The sequence below is a fragment of the Drosophila persimilis genome, unplaced genomic scaffold, assembly GCF_003286085.1.
Source record: "Drosophila persimilis strain 14011-0111.01,24,50 unplaced genomic scaffold, DperRS2 tig00000000-arrow-pilon, whole genome shotgun sequence".
NCBI lineage: Eukaryota > Metazoa > Arthropoda > Insecta > Diptera > Drosophilidae > Drosophila > Drosophila persimilis.
In genome coordinates this window covers 8,995,883-9,018,915 of record NW_020825288.1, presented here as the reverse complement: position 1 = coordinate 9,018,915, position 23,033 = coordinate 8,995,883, and the positions used below count along the sequence as shown (strand labels likewise).

Genomic DNA, 23,033 nt, shown 5'->3' with positions numbered 1-23,033 from the left:
CAATTTGTCCATAGCCAGTGGAACCATAATTCGGGATTTCAGGAAAAATTAGATTTTGTCCATTTTTAGGGCCTAACAACCGATACCAATCAGTGGAACGCAAAATTGAGCAGCTTTTAAATATATCGATTCATCGATAGTACCATCGATTGCTCTTTCAGCTCTATCTCTTCGCCCATGTTTAGCCATTCTACTTTGTGTTTTTGTTTCGTTACTCGACATGGGCATTCGCATTCGAAAAAAAAACTTTAAACTAAACGGACGACGCCGCTGACGACGGAAACGGCAAGGGCGGATGAGTGTTGCGCGAGTTTAATGGTTTTTTCGCTCCCGAAAAGCCAGTTTCTCCACATTTCGTTAAATATATTTAAGAATTTTTAACCAAAATCGACGCAATTTCCGCCTGGAGAAATGCAGTTGCAAGTGTAATGTGCGGGAGTGGTGTGGAATAAGGAATAAGCGAGCAGGAAAAAGTCACGCGTGTGATGTGTTGTTGTGGCTGCTACGAATCGAAAAAAAAAGTCAAATCCAAAAGGCAAAGTGCAAAAGGCAGTCAAAAATTAACACCAGACAAGTCGACAACTAGACAAACCCAGAATTTCGGAAAAAAATTATAAAAGGTGTTAAGTGAAATAATGTGCATTTAGAGGTGGAATCGCGACGCAAAAGGCCCAAAGCATCGCCAGCAGGCAGCAGCAGTCGCTAAACATATTGAACGTAGTGTGGCCAAGGCAGTAGAAGTAGTGCCGTTGTTGTTGGTCGTGTGTATTTCTTTGTTTTGTTTGGTTTTCGTGTTCCCCCGCTCCATATCTCCTGTCGCGCTCACACTCGTTCGCTTCTGAGTGTTGGTGCGTGCGTGTGCAAGTGTGCAAGGACAACAAAAACGCACTTCATTGGAAGAGGAAGCGATTGAGTGCATCAACAGCTGTGGCGGCGCTGCAACTGCAACGCTCCTACAACCACAACAACAACAACGATGGACACATTTCGCAAGTGGCTGAACAAACCCAAGGTACAGTAAACGGTGACTCTGATAACCCAAATCATAGTTTCCCTCTTATCACCTCTCGCACTGGCTAAATATATAAAGAGAGAGGTGGAGAGGCGGGAGAGTTGTAATTAATTAAGAGCAGCGCAACAGTGCGAATGGTGTCAAAGCAACTCTGCAGTGTATGTGTTTGTGTGTGTTGGTTCGTTTGTTAACTGTGTCGCTGTGACGTCAGCGTTTGCTTTGGCCCTGGTACAAAGCATGCTCTCCTCTCCCGCTCTGCCTCTCGCTCGGTCTTTGTGTGCCAGCTGGGCTTTAACCGTTGCTGGATGATTAATTCGCTGACGCTGGCAGAACACGGCAAACAGCTACAGCACACATCCACACATACAACTGCAACAATTGCATTAGCATTTTGTTTTTGCACCATGTGCGGCGTGTACGTGTGTGTGTGTAGTGTCTGTGTGGAAACCGCATTCACTGCATTCGTTCCAGTCTCAATTCAAATTGGAAATACACTCTCACACACACACGCACGCATACATGCTCACACGCACCAGAAACAAAAGCAGAAAAATGGCGCCAGCCGCCGCCTGTGTTCGTGCTTGCAAATTACAAGTAAAACTAATTTATGTATCTACGTCTGGGGTAATTTTGGATCGGATCTGTTCTTGATACTCGCGCTACTCGTACTCGTACTCGTGCTTATGGGTGCAACGGAAAATAACTTGGAACTTTCCCATAAAAAAAAACAAAACAAAACAAAAACAATGTCAAAGTAGTTTGATGGGGGCATCCGTAGCCTCGGTTTTCCAGTGATTGAGTAATTTATTTTTAGATTTTCGGCGGCATTCAGACGCGATTCCGTCACTGAATTCCACATTTCATCTATATATAGCTTTCTCGTTTTCTCCGCTTGCTGCGTTGCTGCCTGGAATATGTTGTACCGTTGGAAGAAGGAGGAGGAGGGACGAGGGTCGCCGCCAAAAATAAAACATTGATGGAAAGCCCCTCGCCCCTTCTCACACTGCAGCCCCTTGGGGAGCGAGCCTCTCTGTTTCTGATGGCCGATCGCTCGTCAATCTGTCAATCCGCTGACATTTTGATTGCCGTCGCCAGATTTTTGAGTGTACCCCCGAGGAAATCGAAATTAGAAGCAATTTACACGTAAATCTACAATCCATTCAATCGGAGGCAAACACTACATTACATTTTTGTATGTGTGTGTGTGTTATACGACGACGACGCTGACCTCGGGTTACCTGGAGGTCAGTGTCGACATTGGCTGGAAATTTCATTGTGGAAATAACGAAGCAAACAAACAGATGTTTCCAAAGGGTTTTCAAGTGTTTCAAGAAGAGGTCTCTGTAGATTGTCTATATCTGTCGTTAGATTAGATAAGATTGATGAAATAATGGGGATTGTGAAAGATCGATGGGAGTGTTAATAGAAGGAAGCAGCGATTTCAAAATTTGTCCATATTTGTACACCAAGAGTTTTACTTTTTAAAATTAGAGCTAGACCAAATCGAGTAAATCGGGGGTTAGAGGAGGCTAAACTAGAACTACACCATAACCAATAAATAATTCAAAGAATAATGTTGATAAATCAAAGATATTACTACATTTCATTATTATCCTTACCAATGATTGATTTTCCATTAGATGTATGTAACTACATTTTTCCCGAATACTTGAATTTGGAAGCATTTTTCAACGGAAAATGAGGTTTTCGAAATGGAATCGACTGTTTCTTGGCTCCAAATCTATCAAATTCTCTAGTCTCCCCTTCCTAGAGAAGTTCCGTCTGTGGTTAACTTTTTCTTTTATTAATTTATTACGCTCTAAATAGATTTAAAAATTTAGAAATACAACATTTTCATTGCCTCACTTTCCGGATGCCGCCTCTTTTCTGCTTCTCTTTTGTTAATTAACACACTTCTCTCTCTCTGCTCCCCCCTAATCCCCCGCACCCCACCTCCCTGTATTTCCCCCCTTTTCAACACAATTGTAGCTCATAAATAACGGTACGTTTTCCTTATTTTCTTGAAAAACGTGCAAAGCAGTGCAAGCAGCTGTGCGGCTGGCGGCTTACCACCAAACGAAATAGAAAATGCTGTGGAGGCCTACGGCAATTTCTGCTTTTCTTTTTTCCCGCTACTCTTCTTTCCCCTTCATCTCCTCGCCACTTCTATGCGGTGGCTGCTCTTCTTTCGTTCATTCATTGACTGACTGCACACAGTTTTTCCGCACTCGTTTCCTGGTCGTCGATGTCTTCTTCGTTTTCTTCTTCTTCTTCTGGTTTTTCTTTGTTTTTGCTTGCAACTTTCTTTCTTCTTTGTGTAGAGATGCGCTCTGTCTCTCTCGCTCGCGCTCTCTCTATCTGTCGAGGACGCGTCTTCTGTCTTGGTCGAGCATCGAGATAAACCGTAATTTAATACGAAGACAGCGACTTGCATTTCGAATTTAATTTTCGATGTCGAACGAATGAGTTGAAAAAAACGTGTAGCCTGTGTTGTCTTTAAAATTAGATAAAATTCCAGAAATATTTTACGACAAATTTACTAAATCTTTGATGAAATTTAGGAATTTTGGAATTTTATTCAAGAGAACAAACATTTTTCTTGCTTTATTCCAAGGTATATTAATGTGAATATGAATATTAAAGTAAATTAAAGTATTCCAACACGCGACGCGCAATAGATTCCATCGTCTCTAGCCAGTCACTATTTACACGTTAGCCTTGTGCTCTACTCGTACTCGCGCCGGATGCAAATAATTAGTTATGCCTGTGCCTATGCCTCTCCCGGTCTCATCGGAACTCCCATTGCAAACTTCTTCAAGTACAACCGTACACACATATATTTTCCCTTTAAGGGGTATAATGAATGCCTTGCAATTGTGTGCGAACCCCACAACCGACAAGCGAGTGAACCTCGTAGTCGTCGAAACAATGGTTTGTGGAGGCTGAGAGAAAGAGGCGCAACAGCGTTGCCTGCAACCTATAAAAACAGAAAAAAAAAAAAAACGAAAAGCAAAAAAACGCGATACGGATCCCAGTCAATGGGGCACCGAAAAGGCAGCGGCACGCGCCACAGGCGATTTTAATTGATTATCAGATTACCAGGCAGCGGCCCAATCTTTGGGCATTTTACAGAAGGAAGACCCCACATAGTATTACATCATACCCCGCCTTATAGCATATATAATTTTTGCATAAATATGTAATCGAAGCACGGCCAACGGTTGATATATAGGAAGTACGCTAAAGCTAAAGCAAACATTTTTCAATTCAATTGCTTTATAAATGTTTAACGATCAACGTTTCACGAGTGCCAGCACGAGTAGGTTTGTGTGTGTTTAGAGATTTGTGAATATATCACAAATAGTGGGTGCGGGGGTCTATGATATTCATTCGTTGCGGCAGTCGTCTGATCAGTATTTAACACATGGGTTTTTGCGACTATTGCCTATCGGTACCATCCGGGATATTCCCAGCATTAGTGAAACTTGATATTTATGGGGTTCTCTGTACCCTGTACTCGGAAGGGTATATGTTTACGGATTGTATTGGCTATTAGTTTCATTCACATTCGCAGGTGTTAATATTTTCCGTAAGATTGTTAGGGGATCATTGAAATCGTTTCTCTGTTGGTGCCATTCGAAACTAATATCCTCTTGTTTATGGGAAATTTCTACGAAATCACTTGCTTGTGAGCAACTGGACCTCCAGATAGGTCTCTAGCTTTAGGAACCACTCGTTTATTTATGGAATCTCAAGTTTCAAGCTCTTGCACGCACCAAATATTTTTTTAAAATCTCTAAATCTTTCATTTTTTCTACACTAATAATATAATTGTAGCAGCGGATACGCTGCAGTCTGTATATCCTATAACATTTCTGCCTTATATCCTGTTTCTCATAGTTTCCTCTTTAATATTCATTGTTTCCTCTCTTGAATCCAATATCGCCTTAGATCTTTCGATAGATGTGTCTGTGATGCCTCTGCTTGAAATCTAATAAAATTTATACGCGTTTTTCCTGTCTGTTTTTTTTCCCCTTTTGTTTCTCATTTGAAGTTGGCATTGAATTGTTTTATGGCCAACAAATCCAACAACGAAACAAAAGCAAAGCAAAAAAAAAGTGAAATCTATTGGGCGCCTAGCAAATGTACAATTATTTTTGGGCTCTTTCGCTCGCCCTCTCTTGCGCGTATATCTCGGTTTTTGAGAGCATGTTGTAAGCAGAGTTGGCTAAAAAAAAATTGTACAAAAAATGAGTAAAAATGGTGTGCAATTAAAGTCGTTTTCTGTTGCGTCGTCGTCGTCGTCGTCGAAATCGTCCATTAACACAATAAACTCTGACTGTGAGGCCTCTGAAAGTTGAGGTCTGCCGAAAAAAGCCAAGTTTTATTTCTTATAAAGAAAACATCATGAGTGGGCAAAATGGAAATTACAACAATGCGAAACGTTTAACAATTGGGTTTAGGCAGAGGGCCATGAAGGGGCGGGAGGCGGTAACGAGGCGGTCATGGAGGGAGGGCAAAGTGGAGGTAGATCCAGTACAGAAAAGTACCCAGTGCACTAGAGAAGTGGAGATATATCCATTTAAAAGTAGAGACATATGTATATGCGGTAGATAAATGGATAAATACTTGTTCCCAGATAGAAAAACACTTTGCTTTGTTGGAGGATATTTATTTATTATACATATATTTAATTTTTTATATATTTTATTTATTTTATATTTTGTTTTTTATATATTTTTTTTTTATATATTTTTTTTTTATATATTTTATTTTTTATATATTTTATTTTTTATAAATTTGATTTTTAAAATTTTTTTATTTTTTTACTTGTTACATGATTTTTTTTTTAAATTATTTTATTTGTATTTTTTAATTTTGTATTTGTATTTATTTATTTTAAATTATTTAAGGGATCCCTGTTTTAATAAGAGCTGACATAAAATAGGCTTTAAAAACGTTTTCTTTGATAGTATCTAATCGTTTAGGGGAACAATCCCAAGATTCCACCGCAAATGAACGTTTTCGTTGAGGCACATTAAAATGATTTAAAAGTATATTCCACAGAAAAGTAAAGCTATACCCTATGAAAACTAGAGCTATAGCAGATGCTGCTATATAGATATAGATATATAGATACTATATCCCACAAAGAAAGATATACTATAACCCATTGAAAAGGAGGTTACTGGGGGAGAATTCACTCCGCCGGAGTAGTTCACGGAGGTACTTCAACCCGGTAGTCGCCTAGTCGACTGCCATCTGTGGCATCTGGCATCATTTTGCATTTTTATGAAATTCACTTATGTACGCTTTCTGAATCCGAGATAAAGAGTAAACAAACAAAAAAAACATAAACAAAAGTGTGCGATAAAGAAAAACCTGATTTATGTCTGAACAAAAGGTAGGGAAAAGTGTGCAAAAAAAGGGAAAAGGTAAAGCAGTGTCTTTAAGGGAGTAACAGCCGCCGAATGTCAGTCATAATGGTATGCTCATTGCTTACAGTGCGTTGCATAACTGTAAAATGGAGATATCCTCAGATATCTTTCATGCCATGCGGATAAACCACATTTTTGGGTACATATTCCATCTATCTCTGTATATCTGTATCTGTCATGAAACGCACTGTACTGTACTCTTGCAACTGCATTTGTGAATGGCCACAAACAAGAAGCAACATTGTCCACGTCTGACAGATTCAATCCAATGCCACACCAAAGTATTCAGTATTCATGAGTGTGTGAGTGACTGCATGAGTGAGTGAATGAGTGCATCTGCGAGTGTGCCTGCCTGTTGCTGGGCCGCGTGTGCCAACAAAAGCAACAACCTGTTTCTTGCGGTGCATAATATTTGGGCCATATTGACATGTGCCGCCGTTGCCGCCGTCGCCGCCGTCGCCGCCATCGTCGTCGCCACCGTTAACGACTTGTGCTCTGAAAACTGTCCCCATTTTCCAGTTGTTGATGTTCTAGCAAAGGCCGGCCGAGGTGGGCTACAAATGTTGACTCTACGTGTTACGAAAGCCTCTAGATAAACAGATAAAGACGGTGTAAAAACCGCCAGTAAAGCTGGAAGATTGAAAGAGTTTTCCACTTGAAATAATATTCTCTTTGACAAGATCTATAGCTTTGATCCATAGTATTGTTTTTTGATTACCTGAAGGTTCTCTTAGATATTATTTAACCGTGTAGGGCATGAAATCCGTTTAAAGGTACAATAAAGTAGCCAAAAATGTACAATATAGGGTTCCAAAACGTATGATTTGATGAAAGAATTCTTTGAAACGATGGAACTATCACCATCTTAAGAAAGAATCAAAGGATATCCAATAAATCTGTAGATTCAAACAGTTTTCAACCTAAACAAATATTTTCTCTCTTGGAGAAAGAAGAACAAAAGCAAAAGGAAACCAACATTGAACCAGCGTTAGCCTAAAGAAAACAATATAAGAGTTCCCTAAGGTTTTTCTTTGATAGTATCTAGTCGTTTAGGGAAACACTGAAAAAATTCCGCTTAAAAGCTTGCAAATAAATCAGAGATTCGCCATACTTGGTATTTCAATGGAAATAGTAACACTAGGAACCTTCTGGAACTATGAATTCCGTTATATTTCAACAGATTTCCTTGGATATCATCATATATCCGTAATGTAATCCCCACCGAAATGATGCCCCACTGGCACTGTTGCAAAGCCTTAACTATTTAATTTTTGTTATAAATGATTTAATAATCATTTTGTTGTTGAGAAGAACTTGTCACCAGAGAGAGAGAGAGAAGAAAATACTGGAAGCATTAGCCCCCAATCGCCAGTCCCCAGTCGCCTGGCAGTGTCTTTGTCTGTTTTCGCGTGTAACTTTTCCACTGAGCGCGGGGATCTATTAAAAATTAACACAAAATTAGTTGATAATACGAATACGAATACGAATACTCATGTGGCCCAGGCAGGGCCCCTTTGTTCGAGTGTTGCGTGCTCTCCTGATACCCTGACATCACCCTGGCACCCTGCTTCCCTGATCCCCTACTTAGTAGTGGGCTTTAGTGACGCATTAAACGGCGATACACAGTAGCAGCTCCCTCCCTGATAACGCGACACACACGTACTCCCAACACGAGCAGCAGGAGGAGGAGGAAGGGACTACATAGGGGATTGAGCGGGGGCTGAAAACATGAATAGTGTAGGCCTGCCAGCTCTTGAGATGTTCTATAAAAAGAGGAAAATTCCAAAGAGTATCAGGGGTACATCGGGAATCGTGTATCGTAGGCGCCTGTGCCTCGAAAAAAACGTTTGAACAACACTCAAACGATTTGAGTGGGAAAAGATTTCGAAAAGATGGAAAAATTACTCCAAACTTAAAAAATTTAAAAAATTAACCTTAAAATACAATTTAAAAAAATATTATAACACAAAAAATCTATATTACTTATCGATACCTTATGTTAACTCATTCGGAATATATATAAATATTTTTGGCTGTACCCAAGACTCTTGAATGGAATGGAATTTTCCCCAATGAAAAACCCCAATCGGTTTCAGCTTTTCAGAGTAGAGCACAAAAGTAGGGCGTGTTCTTAATGTAGGGCTTAGATTATTAGTCTGTCAGTCTGTCTGTCTGTCATTTGAGATTGATTGAGAGGTATTACAGGAAATAATTAGACGATACGATACGTTGAAAAACAATTGCGATGATCGTTGTTTTGTCAGCTGTTGTAAAAAAGGTGTAAAAAGGTGTTTATATCACATATTATTTATCTAGAGATTAGTTGAGTTTTCAACGCAATGTTTCCTCATTGCTGCCACTTTTCAAAATAGAATGTGGACTCATTTTTCCCTAGAAAGAGTGTTGCCACTTTTCATGGGAATACCCATAAATATTAACCTTAAACATTGATTGGGTTTTTGCCCCTTTTGCCACTCCATAAGTTCCCCAAAATCGTACCACCGAAGCACCCAACCAACCCACCTTTTATGCTATCTGTATGTTTTATATATTTATGTAGATATTGTATCTGTATCTTTTGGCTTCTTGCGATAAGATTATGCAACTGTTGCACGGCATTTGGTTTGCTGCTTCGTTGGTTTTCCCTTTTTTCTCTCTCTGTGGATTTTTATTGAATACTTTTTCAATATTTGCTTGGCAACTTAATCCGCGCGTATTTGGTGTGTAAATTTCCTGCCGAATGAAACAAATATTATATTTATTTCATACCGTGTGCCATATTGATGGATGGACAGCTGTCTGTCTGTTGGGTAGGGGGGATCTCTGATTAGAGGCACATTCCAATGGGAATCCACTGGGATTTCAGGTTCAATGCAGGTCAAACGTTGCACAATTGCTCGATGGATGAATGGAATGACCCCCCAAGGCTGTTGGACCACTGAAAGCGCAGCTCCTCTCCAACGATCCGAACCGATCCGAACCGATGGTTCATTGGCTCCAAAATGTGCGAGAGTGGCCGGCAATATGTCAATTGTTTCGTTACGGTTTTTTGCAGACCAGACACCAAATACAAAATAAAAAACGCTTTTCCAATGGCCAGGCGACCGACCAGTCTGTGGGGGTAAAAAGTAAAAGCGGTGAAATTTTCACATTCACATTCACGAAGTGCAACAGCCTTCAAGTAGCGCCGGAGCTGCATCGATGCCTCGTTGCCACTCTCCTACTTTCGAATGGCAGCAGCTTCAATTGTCGATTGCATTGCCGTTCCACTTATTACCTAATCCCTCCCCAGACAACCAGACAACCAGACCACCATACCACCAGACCACCATACCACCAGACGTTGGAGTAGAGTGGAGTGGAGCCCTACAGGGGGAGAGCGTTTCAGTTATCAGACAGACGTTGCATAAGGCCGCAGCGACGCGACTCTCTTTTGCGTCCGGCATATCAATGAGAGCAGCCGCCAATACGAGGGGGGAGATCGGATGCGCGTGTGGACAAACAACGCCCACGTACCACACGTGCCACCACCCCACGCCCCCTCCCCCCCCAGAGAAAGAGCACACCATGTGGTGGCGGCATTCGCGGTTCCATGCGACGCACTTTGACCCCTTCAATGGGTATGGATATGGAAATGGCAAAAGGAAAGTGAAAGCCTTTTGCGGTTGAACTTCTTTATCATGGGGAAACCTCTAAAAGATTCAAGATTTATTGACAAACGTGGGGTTTACGCTTATTGAAGATAAAGATTGGAGCTCTACCTATTTGATTGGGAACATGTTGAATGGAAAAATTTGGAAAAATTTAGAGAATCCATCAGAATGTGTCCTGTCGTTTATGGGAAATTACTACAGCAAATTATAAGGCAACACATATTAACCTTAACCAACTCCATATTAGCTCTTACCTATATTAACCCTAACCGAACCCGATATTGTACCGATACAATACTGCGAGAAGAGGGATATCGATATTCGACGATCGACAAGAAAAGAGAACAGACGTGAAATAAAGAGATTAATAAAAAACAAAATAAACCCATAGTGGAACAGGGCTAGGGCTAGGGCACTACTATATCATGTTCTGAAATTGATCCATCACCAGATGTCGCCACTGTTCTTGAGTATTTGAGCCTCTCAAGTGAATGCATACACAAAACACATGCCGTGTGCGTGACAAGGCTAATTGCAGCTTACTTACTTATTTTTCTTCCATGAAAGTCCCCATAAAGATCACCCTTTTCCCCTCTCTACCATCACCCTAAAAGTGTTAATCACAAAACTCATGAATTAGGTATTTTGCGAAATCCACAGCCTATCTGCGGATCGGTTTCGGATTTCGTTTCGGGGCTCGATTTATCAGATCTTAAACAGGCATCGTATAATATAACTGGATTCCCATTCCAATCCATTCCCCACCTGTTGGGCGGACCCCGGCGTGAGATAACAGAAAAAACAAAGGGGAACAAAAAAAACATTCGCTTGGCCTACGTTTATCGATTTATTCCATTGCGACATGTTTTTTTTTTGTGTCGTGTTTTGGGGACTCATGAATATGCATTGGGGTTAATGGATGGCGCCACCTCCCCCCATTTCTTTCATCTCTTTTGGGGAATATTTCTCTTTCCGATGCTCGGGGTTTACTCTCTCTTTCTGTCTTTGTTATATTTTAACTCTCTTTGGTTCTTCTTTTCTTTATCATCACTCTCTTGGGTTTGTCTTTCTTTATTCCCTCTCTTTTTGTTACTTGATCTCCAATTTTTTCTTGTTTGGAGATTATTTTATTTATTTATATTTATAAATTTAATTGGCTTTTTTGAATTTGTTTTGTATTTTCCTAATTTTTTTAAAATTGTTTTTAATTTATCCGCATTGATTTTTCCTCTCTTTTACCTCTTTCTCTTTTGATTCTCTCCCTTCTCTCTTCTTTCTTCTACTGCATTTCCTCTCGATTTCTTATGTTTTGATCATTTTTGTATGCAAATTTGTATTTGTTTTTTTCCCGTATAGTTTTCGAAATGGAATAAATTATGACATAATACGATACTCCTCCATCCGATCCGGATTGAATCGGTTCGATCCGCGTATTAAGTGTTAATTTCTGTTGCGGTTCGTTCAACCGTCGTTCTGTCGATTCGGCCAACTCTTAAATCCCAAAATAAATGAATCCTTAAATGCAACAACAACGGACTTCCTGTTTGTGTTCCCCTCGCTATAAAGGGAATTGAAATTTGTATAATTTTTATGCTTTGACTGAAAGTTGAATGCACTCACTCCCCCGCCCCCCCCCCCCCCCCCCCCCCCCCCCCCCCCCACCCTCCGCTCTTGATGGGGTGCATTTTTCGGGTTTATACCGGTTTTCGGTTTATGATTGGTCTTTGTCTTTGAGAATCGCGGAAATGTCAAATATTATTCCTCTGAGAAGTGGATCGAGATCTCTCAAAATTATGTTTGATTTGTGTGACAATTTTCTTGCTTTTATTTACACAAGATTAAAAATTCTGTTTGTACTTTGATTTTTTGCAAAATTATATTTTTTTGTTTTTACTTTTATTTTTTTAAAATGACCAAATTTTTCGTTATTTTATGTCATCTATTTCTGTATTTTATTTTCCTACAATTTTCATCTTTTTCTTGACTTTATGTTCCTTAAATTTCCATCTTGATCTTACATTTATTTCAACAAAAATTTTCTTTTTTTTCCCTCCAGAATTTTCATATATTTTTGACATTTATTTCCTGAAGAAATGTAATTTTTTTGCTCAAAAATTTACATATTTTTTCCTTAATTTTTTATTTTATTTCCTGCAGTGTTTCCGAATTTTTATTTGTATTTCTTGCGGAATTTTCAACCCTTAACTTCTTACTTTTCAATCTTTGATCTTTTTCTGTGTCCTATACTTCATATACTATAAATCTTAATTATAATTATAATCTATATATGTATAAATATAGGCACCAGCCTATAGAGACTTGTGTTTTCTGATTTGTTTATATTCATTTGCCTGTTTATCAGGCTTCCCCACGTTTATTTATACATATGTGTATCTGTATATATAGTGTATTATATTGTACGATTTTTGTGTGACCGTGACTCAGTTTCCATCCCAATCTTTTCTCTTTTTCTGTGTCTCACAGAGAGATGTACATGTATGCATGCCCCGTCCTTAGCCTACTAAAAATGCCCACAGAAAGATGCTGTAATCTCATTTTTCAGTATAATATTGGCAATCATTAAAAGTGAAAAAAGTCTATATGTAATGGCTTATATTCGTTTGATTATTCATTCCCAGAATTCCCAGTAAAAGCATCTTAATGCTTTCTTTTTGTGTGGATTTCCCCGATATATCACGTAAAGTAGCCGATATATAGTTTGCCTTATCCAATAAATTACTCACTCATGTGATTGTTTCCATTGTATTGCTTGTTTTGTGTATCCTGAAACACTTTTTGCATTGTTTATCCTTTGTTGAAAGACTGAATATCTTGGGAAGGAGAACAGAAGTTGTCTACAGATTAAAGAGCAATGCTTAGCGCTTAAGGAACTATGGAACTTTTGCTAGGAACCCACAGATGTATCCAGTTCTTCGAAACGGAAGCCGCTTTTAAAAATATAGAACTAAAATTTGTTGAAAAATAAAAGTCCCAAAAAGTCGGAGCATTACTTTGAACTTTAAGGGCACTGTGACCTCAAGAAATCGAAGCTAACACGGGAACATATCCCGTGTGAATGAAGATTCGGGGATCTTCCACCTAAGTAATCCTACTGTACGTATTTCGCATAAGTGAAAGGTCCCCTTGGGGGGATTTCCTTGCCTATTGAATTACAATTGTGGGTATATAATTTTCCAAGTGCAAAAAGTTGCATATATCATTTAAGGGCGTGAACCCAAACGTCATATTTTTTTATGGGTTTTTTGTAATAAAAACTGTTGCTCTGTGTTTTCCGCATTTCAAAGCGGAATCTATCACGTGAGATGCAGTGATTTATAGCCTGTTTTGCTGGGGTTGAAAACCCATAGAAGACGGAGAGTTGCAATCGATAGTCGTACTCGTAGCACTCGATATATATGTATATTTGCCGTCAATTAAATTACGACACTTAATTGTGCAGTTTGTTTGCAGAAATTGAATTCAATTTAATCGTTTGAATAGTATCAAACGATACCCGATGCTGGGGCATGCCTCCACCCCCCTCCAGGTGGACTGTCCACAAATTGGTTCGTTAGAAGGTCGCGGCATCTGTGGCCCCGTATTTTCACCTCTCATTCCTCATATTCCCCATTCCAGATGGAGTACTTTTTCTTGTTAAAGTCTTTTATTCAATTGATGGCTGATTGAAAATAAAGTGAATTCCATACGCATCTCAAAAATAGCAACAAAGAATAATATTCAGGGTCACGTTCCGCTGTCTGCCATCCGTGCAAGACACTCCTGGGCTGGAAATCCTTTTGCGTCAGCAACAACTTTGAACAAAAGCCTCGTGCCGCACAGAGGAAGAGACTAGAGACGAGACACAGGGTCCTTGCCGTTGTCCTTGTTCCCCTCGGCGATGGGTGATGGCGATGGCATATCAAGGCTTCCACCAGGCAGACGCCTGTTGCACGTGGCACACGAGGCCGTTTCATTTCGGACGTCAAAACAGAAATTGTGTCCTTAATGTTAAGGTTATTTGCAATCACTCCTGTGGCATATTTCAAATGGAAATCTATTCAAATTCAATCACAGAAATTTTCCACAGAAATTGGCATCAAAGGCAGTTGAAAGCTTGTACATTTTAAGGTTTCCTTGGACTGGGAAACATCTGTAGTATGCATACCTTTATCTGTGACGTGAACAGCGCATTCCAACATATGGTTTTCACTGCCATGCTATCAGTATCAGAGTCTTTTCCAGTTGCCTTTCGATTCGTTATCATTCCGAAAACAAAAACAGAAGCCTGCTCTGTGGCTATGTGGCCTGTGCCTTTCAATTAGTTGATTGGACACAAAAACCAGTTGAAACAATAATTAAAATACCTCAACAAAAGCATTTTCCACTTCATACCTTATGCAAATAATCAGCTTTGTGTTTTAGCTGAAACTAGAAACTACCAGAAACTACGAGAAACTATTAGAAACTTGTACAAAAATACCTTAAATATTTCTAATCCAAATTGCAGTGAACGAAAAGGTAGCTGAACCTTTCAGTACTAGAATGTTTGAACATCTGTGTAAATTTCGGATAAAATTCTTGATTTCTGAGTGCTAAACGAATGTTATAATCCAACGAATAAATATAATAATGGGTTGTATGTGGTTCCCCTTATTATTACTCCAATTTCAGTAAGGAATATACATACGTTCCCAAGCAATCTTTCCAGCAAAGTTTCACTTCGAAATGTGATGGAACTTGCGTTGGCAAAATGTGTTGTTTATTCCGTCTTGCAAATCAATTTCTCAAATGTTTGCTTCGTTGGACTGGCATGCCACTTGCAAATGTGAGGTGCAAACATCTCCCACTGTTTCCATGGGGTCTGGGGTCCCCTCCTATCTCTCGTTGCGATGATATTCCTCATGAATAAGTCACGAGGAAGCGTCATTTCCTCTCATTTAAAATTGAAACAAGTGCCCAAAAGAGAGCCTCAAAAAGATGGCGGTATCCTTGGAGGTACATATCTCATTATTCTCCCTCCCCTCCCAACACCCCCATTCGTGGCTGCACCATGTGGGGTTGAGCGTTCCGCTTGCCTCGAAACGAGCTTAAAATTTTTAATTACCATTTAACTTTTTTGTCGGTAGTTTTTTCTGTCTGCCTGCCTGTCTGTCTGCCAGTCTTTCTGCTGGTTGTTTCCTCCGAATAGTGGGGGAGGGGAAGGGGCGAGTGATGCGGCTCTTTAATTACATTTGGGATTTGGCTAAATATTTTTAATGCATTTATGAGGCATGTAAAGTGCTTTTGTTGCTTAATGCATTATTTAATTCAAGGCTGTTCGATATTTTATGGTGGAATTTGTTTTTACATCATTTTCATCGCATACTGCTTCGATTAACCCGCTTTCGCTTATCTTCTTTCGATTCTTTATCGATTAACCTGCTTTCGATATTTATTTATGGCGTACTTTATATAGTTTTTATCGATTATTACTTCCATATACATTAGGTGTATATTTGTGGACTCGATGAATATATTTATATCGATGAATTTTTATTTTATTTTTTCGATTTTTATCGTTTTATCAGTGATATGTTTCTAGTATCGATTAACCCTCTTTGGGCGCACATTCAGCGCTGAGCTTCTATTATTATATCGATTATTTCTTACGTATTTATCGATTATTGATCTTCCGATACATTTTCAGTGCAAATAAGCCCCCAGAATGCTTTCCTAAGGGTAACTTCCAAAAGATTTCGCTGTATTTCGATTGAAAATAAAGAATTTCTGAGACTTTCACTGTCTTGGGATCACTTTTCCCCCGTTACTGTGTCCCCAACGTGGGTGTAGATCCCCACTGTATAGCTTTCACATTATTTCGATCAATATTTGGACAGAACGAAAAAAAAAAAAAAAAAAAAAAAAACAATTACTTTGACTGCTGGCTGCTCCAATAAATTAGCGGTTTGCACATATGTGTGTGGGTGTTATCTGTATTACTCGTACCTTATCCGTATGTAGAGTGCCATACTTCCACTCACTTTTCCAGTTTTATTTCGTTGTCCCTAAATTGCGACGCTAATTAATGGCTACAACGACGACACTTACAAAAAGTCTGGTTCACTGGCGTCAACACACCGTTTTGGCCAAACAGTGTTGTCATGACGGCCAGAACGAGAGAGAGAGAGCGGGAAATGATGGCCAGAACCGGAGATGGCGAGAGCTAGCGAGCGAGCGAGAAGGGAGGTGCTGTATTGAGTGCCACCGACGGGCGGGGAGGTGGAGAGAACGTGTGTGGCACTGAGCGAAGCGTGCGTCTCCAGTCATTGAACTAGTCATGGCCTTGCCTCAACCTATAGTATTCTCAATTTCAAAACGAATGTTGTGTGGTTTCCACCTTCAAACATTTCCAGAAACATTTTCTGCTCATTAAATTGTTGTTTAAACATCAATAAAACATATTACCCTTTTTCGTGTGTGTGTGGTTTACCTTGAGGCCTATGGTCTTACATATGACGAAATCGTATCGAACCAATACGAATACAAATACAATTTTCTGCATCGATTCATCGATTTTCTGTGTGTGAATCATTCATAGACATTCACCTGCAACACACCGGAATATGTAGTGGGAAGAGGTGGTTGTGTTGCGGCTTTATCGTGTAACTGGAAATCTAGCTAAAAGTGTAATTAACTTTTCTGGTTGTTGTTATTGTTGCACACAAATTTCCCTTGAATTATTTATTTGCTTGAATCAGGGCTTAACAGTTTGTAAATAAAGAAGGTGAGGCCGAATCGGAGACTTTTGGGCACAATTCTTCGACGTTCACATGTGAATGGCACCTAAAAACAGCTGATTATCGGTTTTTTGAAGCAATAAAGGAATCCTACCCAAATGGTTGTATTTTTTCCTACAATATTGGAATATTACCAAAATATTCAGCCAGCCTCTGTTTTTGATTTTCACAAAAGTTTACCATATTGTCTGTGTCTTTTATGAAACGAATGTGTCCGTTCACTTATGGGTAATTCGTACAGCAAACAAACTGTCTTTCGCCCTGCATTCCACGAAGGCCCCCCCAATATAGAACCAGGTTATAAGTAAACCTCTACAGAAATCCTGCTAATGCAAATGGAGAGTACGATTGGCATCACCTTCTCTTGAATATACCTTGGCCGGGCAGCCTGGTAAACCCCATTTCCATCTCAGTGACGCGTCGTCGTCGCCTGCTGCGCAGTTTTGAAGGCAAAGAGTCAACGATATTTGGATTGGTGTTGGTGTTTACCTTTATAATAAACACATTTCGTACAATTTGTTTCCTTTCCCCTTGCTCCCCCTCCCGATATTTAGCTGATCTTATGGGCCGTTCCCTCCTTCGATCTTACGGCACTCTGTGTACTCCGTTTTATACCGTTTTTGTTGTAGTTCGAATTTAAAGAGAGCAAAGACCAAGCAGAGAGAGCCCACACAGACATGCGAAGGAGAAAACAAGTTCAACTGCCGATAAAACGCTGTTTATTGTTGTCTCTCTTTGGATCTGTCCCCTGCTTCTGTATAGATCTCTGCTTCTCTCTCTCTCTCTCTCTCTGCTACTCAGAATCTCGTGCTTTTGGGCAGGCAGCTCCTCCGCTTAATTGCAGCCACGTGATTCTGCCGATGAATCCATATCATTAAAATTCGAATCACCATCTGTGCCCTGTGTTGCATGTTCGATAACAAAAATGTATTGTTGTTTGGGCTCCACACCGAAGTTGGGGGACCAGTGCATTGCATCATCTTTAGTTTTCTTCGCTTGTTAACACCTCTATTGTTGGATTATTCAACTGCAGACGAGGCTTGCAGAGAGAGCATTACATCAACAGGCATTTCCATTGCTCCATTAATTCGTTTGATTTGGTAGTTTTTCAGATTTCTGGTTAGTATTTGGTCACAGGTTTATGGCAATCCTTTGAATAGTACCACTAAAATATATAGTATGCACCTTTCTAGCCGTTGTGGGTTATAGATTATGGGTATTCTGCCCAAAGCAAAGCTAAATCCGACTTTGATTTGCCTTAGAACCAAATCGTTAGTAGAAAAGCCTTTCCATAAAAAACCTATGATTTTTCTTAACATTTCTTTAAAAAACTTCTATAGTTTTGCTATAACAAAATTCTGTTAACAAAAATTGATTTGAATTCCTAAAGATCTGTTGTTTGGGTTTCTTTCGAGTGATTATGCCAATAAAGATGAGATCGTTTGCAGTGGATTCAAAGATAGTTTTTTTAGGGTCTACACATCCCCGATACTCAGTCAGTATTTGGGAAAGAGTATGCCCATGAAAGGTCAATTTGCCCCTTCTGGTTATAATAATGAGTACTAGGCGTCAAAAAAGTCAGACGGACAGTCTGCCTGTCTATATCGACTCGGCTAATGATGCTGATAAGGAATATATTTACTTAATGGGGTCGGAAACGCTTCCTTCCGTTTGTCGCAACAAATCGAATATACCCCTCTACTCTCCCAGTACCGGGTATACATGGGAACCCCGTCCTAAGCTTTACATATGGATCGTGTTTAGTCCACTATCTACTAAAGATACCACCTCTCAACCGACTTTATATACAATGAATACGTGATTCGATGATTTGTTGTGAAATCCAACAAAAAAGCCACAAAAAAAACAAACCACAACAAAAGCGGAGCTCTAATTAAACGTCACTCTGTGTGACAGCGTTTCTACGTGTCTAGTGGAGCTCGTGAATCATCGTCACCGCCTACGCCGGGGTATCATCCGCCATGCACTTGTCACACGCTCTTTGCGGTTCAGCGCGATGGCCCGCCACCTCCCCATCCCCAAACCCCTCTTGATAATAATTTGCACTGCAATTGACTCTGGGGCGATAAGCCTTATCGTTGGAACTTGTTACTCATCCATAAATATCCGCATTTCCCCCACATGCACTTGCAGGCCGATGACAAGTCGCTGCTGGCGCGCTTTTTCCATGCCGATCGATCGCTGACGGCGGTGGCCAGCGAACTGGACAGCTTCGATGGACGGGCAGAGCCGGATCGATGCTCCCGATTGGTCAGCAGACTGCGACAGAATCAGGTACGAGAGGAACAAGGAGCTCGGTGTAGAGGTGTCTCGCCGTCCACTAAACCCCTTCTTCTTCTACAGGACAAGGTGCTGTCGATCACGAATCTGATTATGGAGGAGCTGCTCGGCGAGGATCGTGATCCGCGCGCATTTCGCGCCAAGTTCCCAGAGGAAGTGCTGCAGGAGAATCTCGCCGGACAGCTGTGGTTCGGCGCCGAGTGCCTGGCGGCCGGCTCTTCGATCATGAATCGTGAGGTGGAGAGCAAGGAGATGCGACCTCTGGCCCAGGCCGTCACCAAGAGTCTGGGCAATGTGCGGGTCCTCCTCAGAGATCAATGCCTGCGGAATAATGTCCCCAACAGCAAGACCCTCCATCTGGACCTCAACGACTACACCACCGAGCAGCTGTACGAAAGCTTGAAGATCTTCGATCGCCTCTTTGCCGAGTTCGAGCTGAGCTACGTGAGCGCCATGGTGCAGGTGAAATCCCGGCACGAGTACGAGATGCAGCAGTGGATCGGTGTCCTCTTCTCGGAGACGCTGCAGCGTGCCCTGAAGATCGGTCTGCTCGATCAGGATATGGTGGATGCCTTCGATCCGGGTCTGATGTTCTCCATTCCACGTCTGGCCATTGTCGCCGGTCTTGTGGTCTATGCCAAGGGGCCGCTCGATATGGATATGCCGGGGGATCAGCTGTCGGAGATGTTTCGTCCGTTTCGCACGATCCTGATCAAGATACGGGATCTCCTGAGGAACCTCAACAACCAGGAGCTCTATCAATTGGAGAAACTCTTGTGCACCAATGAGGATATCAACACAAAGGTTGGAATCCTACGGATGTACCTTTTATTTATGGTTTTTAATGGTGTTTTCTCTGCCTTTCAGGTGCCTGTGGGCTCCAGCAGCATAGAGGCACCCACTCCAGAGCATAGCTCCACTCCGACAACAAGCAGCAACAATAACAACAACAACAAGAGCAGCAGCAGCAGCAGTGGCACTGGCAGTGGCAGTGGTGCTGGAACTGTGGAGCGACTGGTAGATCAGCGGAATAACAACAACAATCAGCAGAATAGCAACGAATCAACGACGTTGCCGCCACGCTCTCCGTCCATGTTATCGCTATCGGCCAGCAGTACGCCCACAGCATCGCCGGCACCATCGCCAACGCCCTCGCATTCGATTGCCTCCACGACATCGTCGGCGGCCAGCAGCAACTCTACACATCCCCCAGCCGATTGGTCAGACGGCGATGACGAAGATGAGGATGAGGAGGAGGATGAGGAGGAGGACGAACTGGAGGATACAGAGGATGATACAGACGAGGAGCAGCTGCTCAAAGACATTGTGGCCGCGGATTGTGCCTCTGGGTATCTTATACCCAACACGAATCTGGGAAATCTACTGCAACCGCAACAGGTTCCACTCACGGATAACTTCGTGGCCAGCGAAGATGATGATGAGTACGGAACGGGGGACCAGCAGCAAGAGCAGCCGCAGCAGCAGGGTCACAGAAAGGAGGATGAGGAGGAGCCCAGTACGAGCGCTGCATTGCAGCGGCTGCGTCTAGCCAGCAGCGATGACAGCGAACCACACAGAGACCAAGGAGAGACAATCAAATCGACAGAGGAACAGGAACAGCAGCAGCAGCAGCAGGAACAGCAGACCCTCCAGAGCAGCCGCCAACGGCATAGTCACAGTCACAGTCACAGTCATCGCCATCATCATCGCCACCACCACCACCACCATCACTCGACGCACCAGCAACAGCTGCAACACCAGCCACACCATCATCAACCGCATCCACATCGTCTGACACGCAGCGGACGTAAGCGGTGCAGCATGGAGGCCGCCGTGGAGGTGGAACAGCAGGAGCAGGGCCTGGCCAGTGGCGACACTAGTGCCGCATCCTCGCTCTCCGACGATGTATCGCTTGCGATGCGCAACACCACGGCCCGCCTCAAGTTCAAGTGAGTTTTGTTTGCTTTGTAATGGAATTTCCCCAATAACCCTTAAATCTCTGTTTCCCAGGAGCACCGAGAACCTACTGCACCGTCTATTCGTGTGCATTGCTGGCGTTGCCGATCAGCTGCAGACGAACTTTGCCTCCGACTTGCGGCAGATATTGCGCAGCGTGTTCCTCATGAATATGTCGTCCGTGGAGGAGGAGCAGATCGAGATACCGGAAAAGACAAAGGAGTCGGAGCTGTTCGAGTTCCGTGCCTCCGAAAACGATGTGATACAGGAGAGCGCCGGCTCCAATCAAAGCATTTACTCAGCCGAGGAGGTTAATCCAGAGCTGGACAATGTGTTCAGCGCTGGCTCCCGTCACTCTGCCGGCGCCACGATGCAGCGCAACAACACCATCGATAATCCGAGCAGCAGCAACACCAGTAGCAGTTCCGCCACGACCCGCAACCATGTGACGCGCAGTCGAAGTCTGGGTGATCAGGAGACTATTGCCAGGAGCATGCCAGCGCCTGTGCACCAGCAGGAGCAGGAGATGCAACAGCAGCAGGACCACCAGCAGCAGCAGCACCAGCATCAAGTTCAAGTGCAACTGCAGCGTCAGCGCAACAATTCCGTGGGCAGCAATACCCCCTCCAGCGCCTCATCGACCAGTTCCAGCTCCGAACAGAATTCCCCCGTGAGCACACGAAGCGGCAGCAGCCGTCGCCGCCTGCAGAGCAACAACGAAACCCAAATGCCTTCGTCCACATCGACAGCAACAGCCGCGGCAACACTTGCGCCGCCAGCCTGGATACCCGATGGCAAGGCGCCACGTTGCATGTCCTGCCAGACGCCCTTCACTGCCTTCCGGCGCCGTCATCACTGTCGCAACTGTGGCGGCGTCTTTTGCGGTGTCTGCTCGAATGCGACCGCCCCACTGCCCAAATACGGCCTCACGAAGGCGGTGCGCGTCTGTCGCGACTGCTATGTGCGCGAAGTCCAGGTCCGCTCCTCCTCCACCACCACAAGCGTCAGCGTCAATGTTGGCGTTCAGATGCAGAGCCAGGCTGGACGAGTGCAGACGGCGACCGCCTCTTAGGACCGGCCATTGGCGCTTTGCGGCGCAGCTGATGACCAAAAAATAAGTGACGCGAGCGGACGACGGCGAGGACGAGGGCGAGAAGATGGAAAAGCAAACTGTGAAACGCAATTGTTCTACAAAAATTGTTTTCTTTATTTGATACGTAATCCTAAACCTAAATCCATGCACAAAGCGAGAGCTTGCATAAATAGATCGATCAGATATATATACTATATATAAATGACTATACATAATCAATGAATTATGTATATATATATTTGTTTTTATCTTCAAAAACAATGACCAACCATTGAGCGGGTTATGCTTCGATTTTCTGTCTACAATATAAGACTATACGAGTATATGCGTATATACATATATATTTAATTGGGTTCATATCAATTCAGACTTGTCAACAGATGGCGCCAGCTATAAGTTTGGTCGTGGCCAGCATTTCAATAGTAGATCGAAAAATACGTATTCGTTTTTGTTAGTCTTTACTTTTCTGTTGCTGTTTCTGTTTCTGTTTATTGAGGGCTTACGGGAGCACCTAGCTCTAGCTTTAAAACATTGCAAATCTTTTTGTCACTAGCCAAGGTCCTACGATATATATCGGGACAAATATATAAATATATATATCGTATATCGTATAAGTGTATATTTTTCTAGCATTGATTCGAGGAAGTATATATAGGATGATCACGCGATGATAGTAGCCGTTAATTGTAGCAAAAATTTGCGAAACATTTTTTGTGATTTATCGTAATTTTCGTATGTATTAATTATTTTATTTGTAAAACGCGTTCGTTCGTTCGTTCGTTCACCTCTTTCTTGACTTTCGAT

At 42.1% G+C, this 23,033-nt stretch overlaps 1 protein-coding gene across 1 annotated transcript; it reads left to right on the top strand.

Annotated features, from left to right (window-relative positions):
* Positions 1–252: 252 nt before the first annotated feature.
* On the top strand, positions 253–22,461 carry LOC6587359 (lateral signaling target protein 2 homolog). Its single transcript, XM_026994828.1, has 5 exons — positions 253–1,012; positions 19,034–19,174; positions 19,244–19,984; positions 20,048–21,129; positions 21,191–22,461. The coding sequence occupies exons 1-5, from the start codon at positions 977–979 to the stop codon at positions 22,206–22,208; spliced, it is 3,018 nt and encodes a 1,005-aa protein (XP_026850629.1). The 5' UTR covers positions 253–976; the 3' UTR covers positions 22,209–22,461.
* The last annotated feature ends 572 nt before the right edge of the window (positions 22,462–23,033 follow it).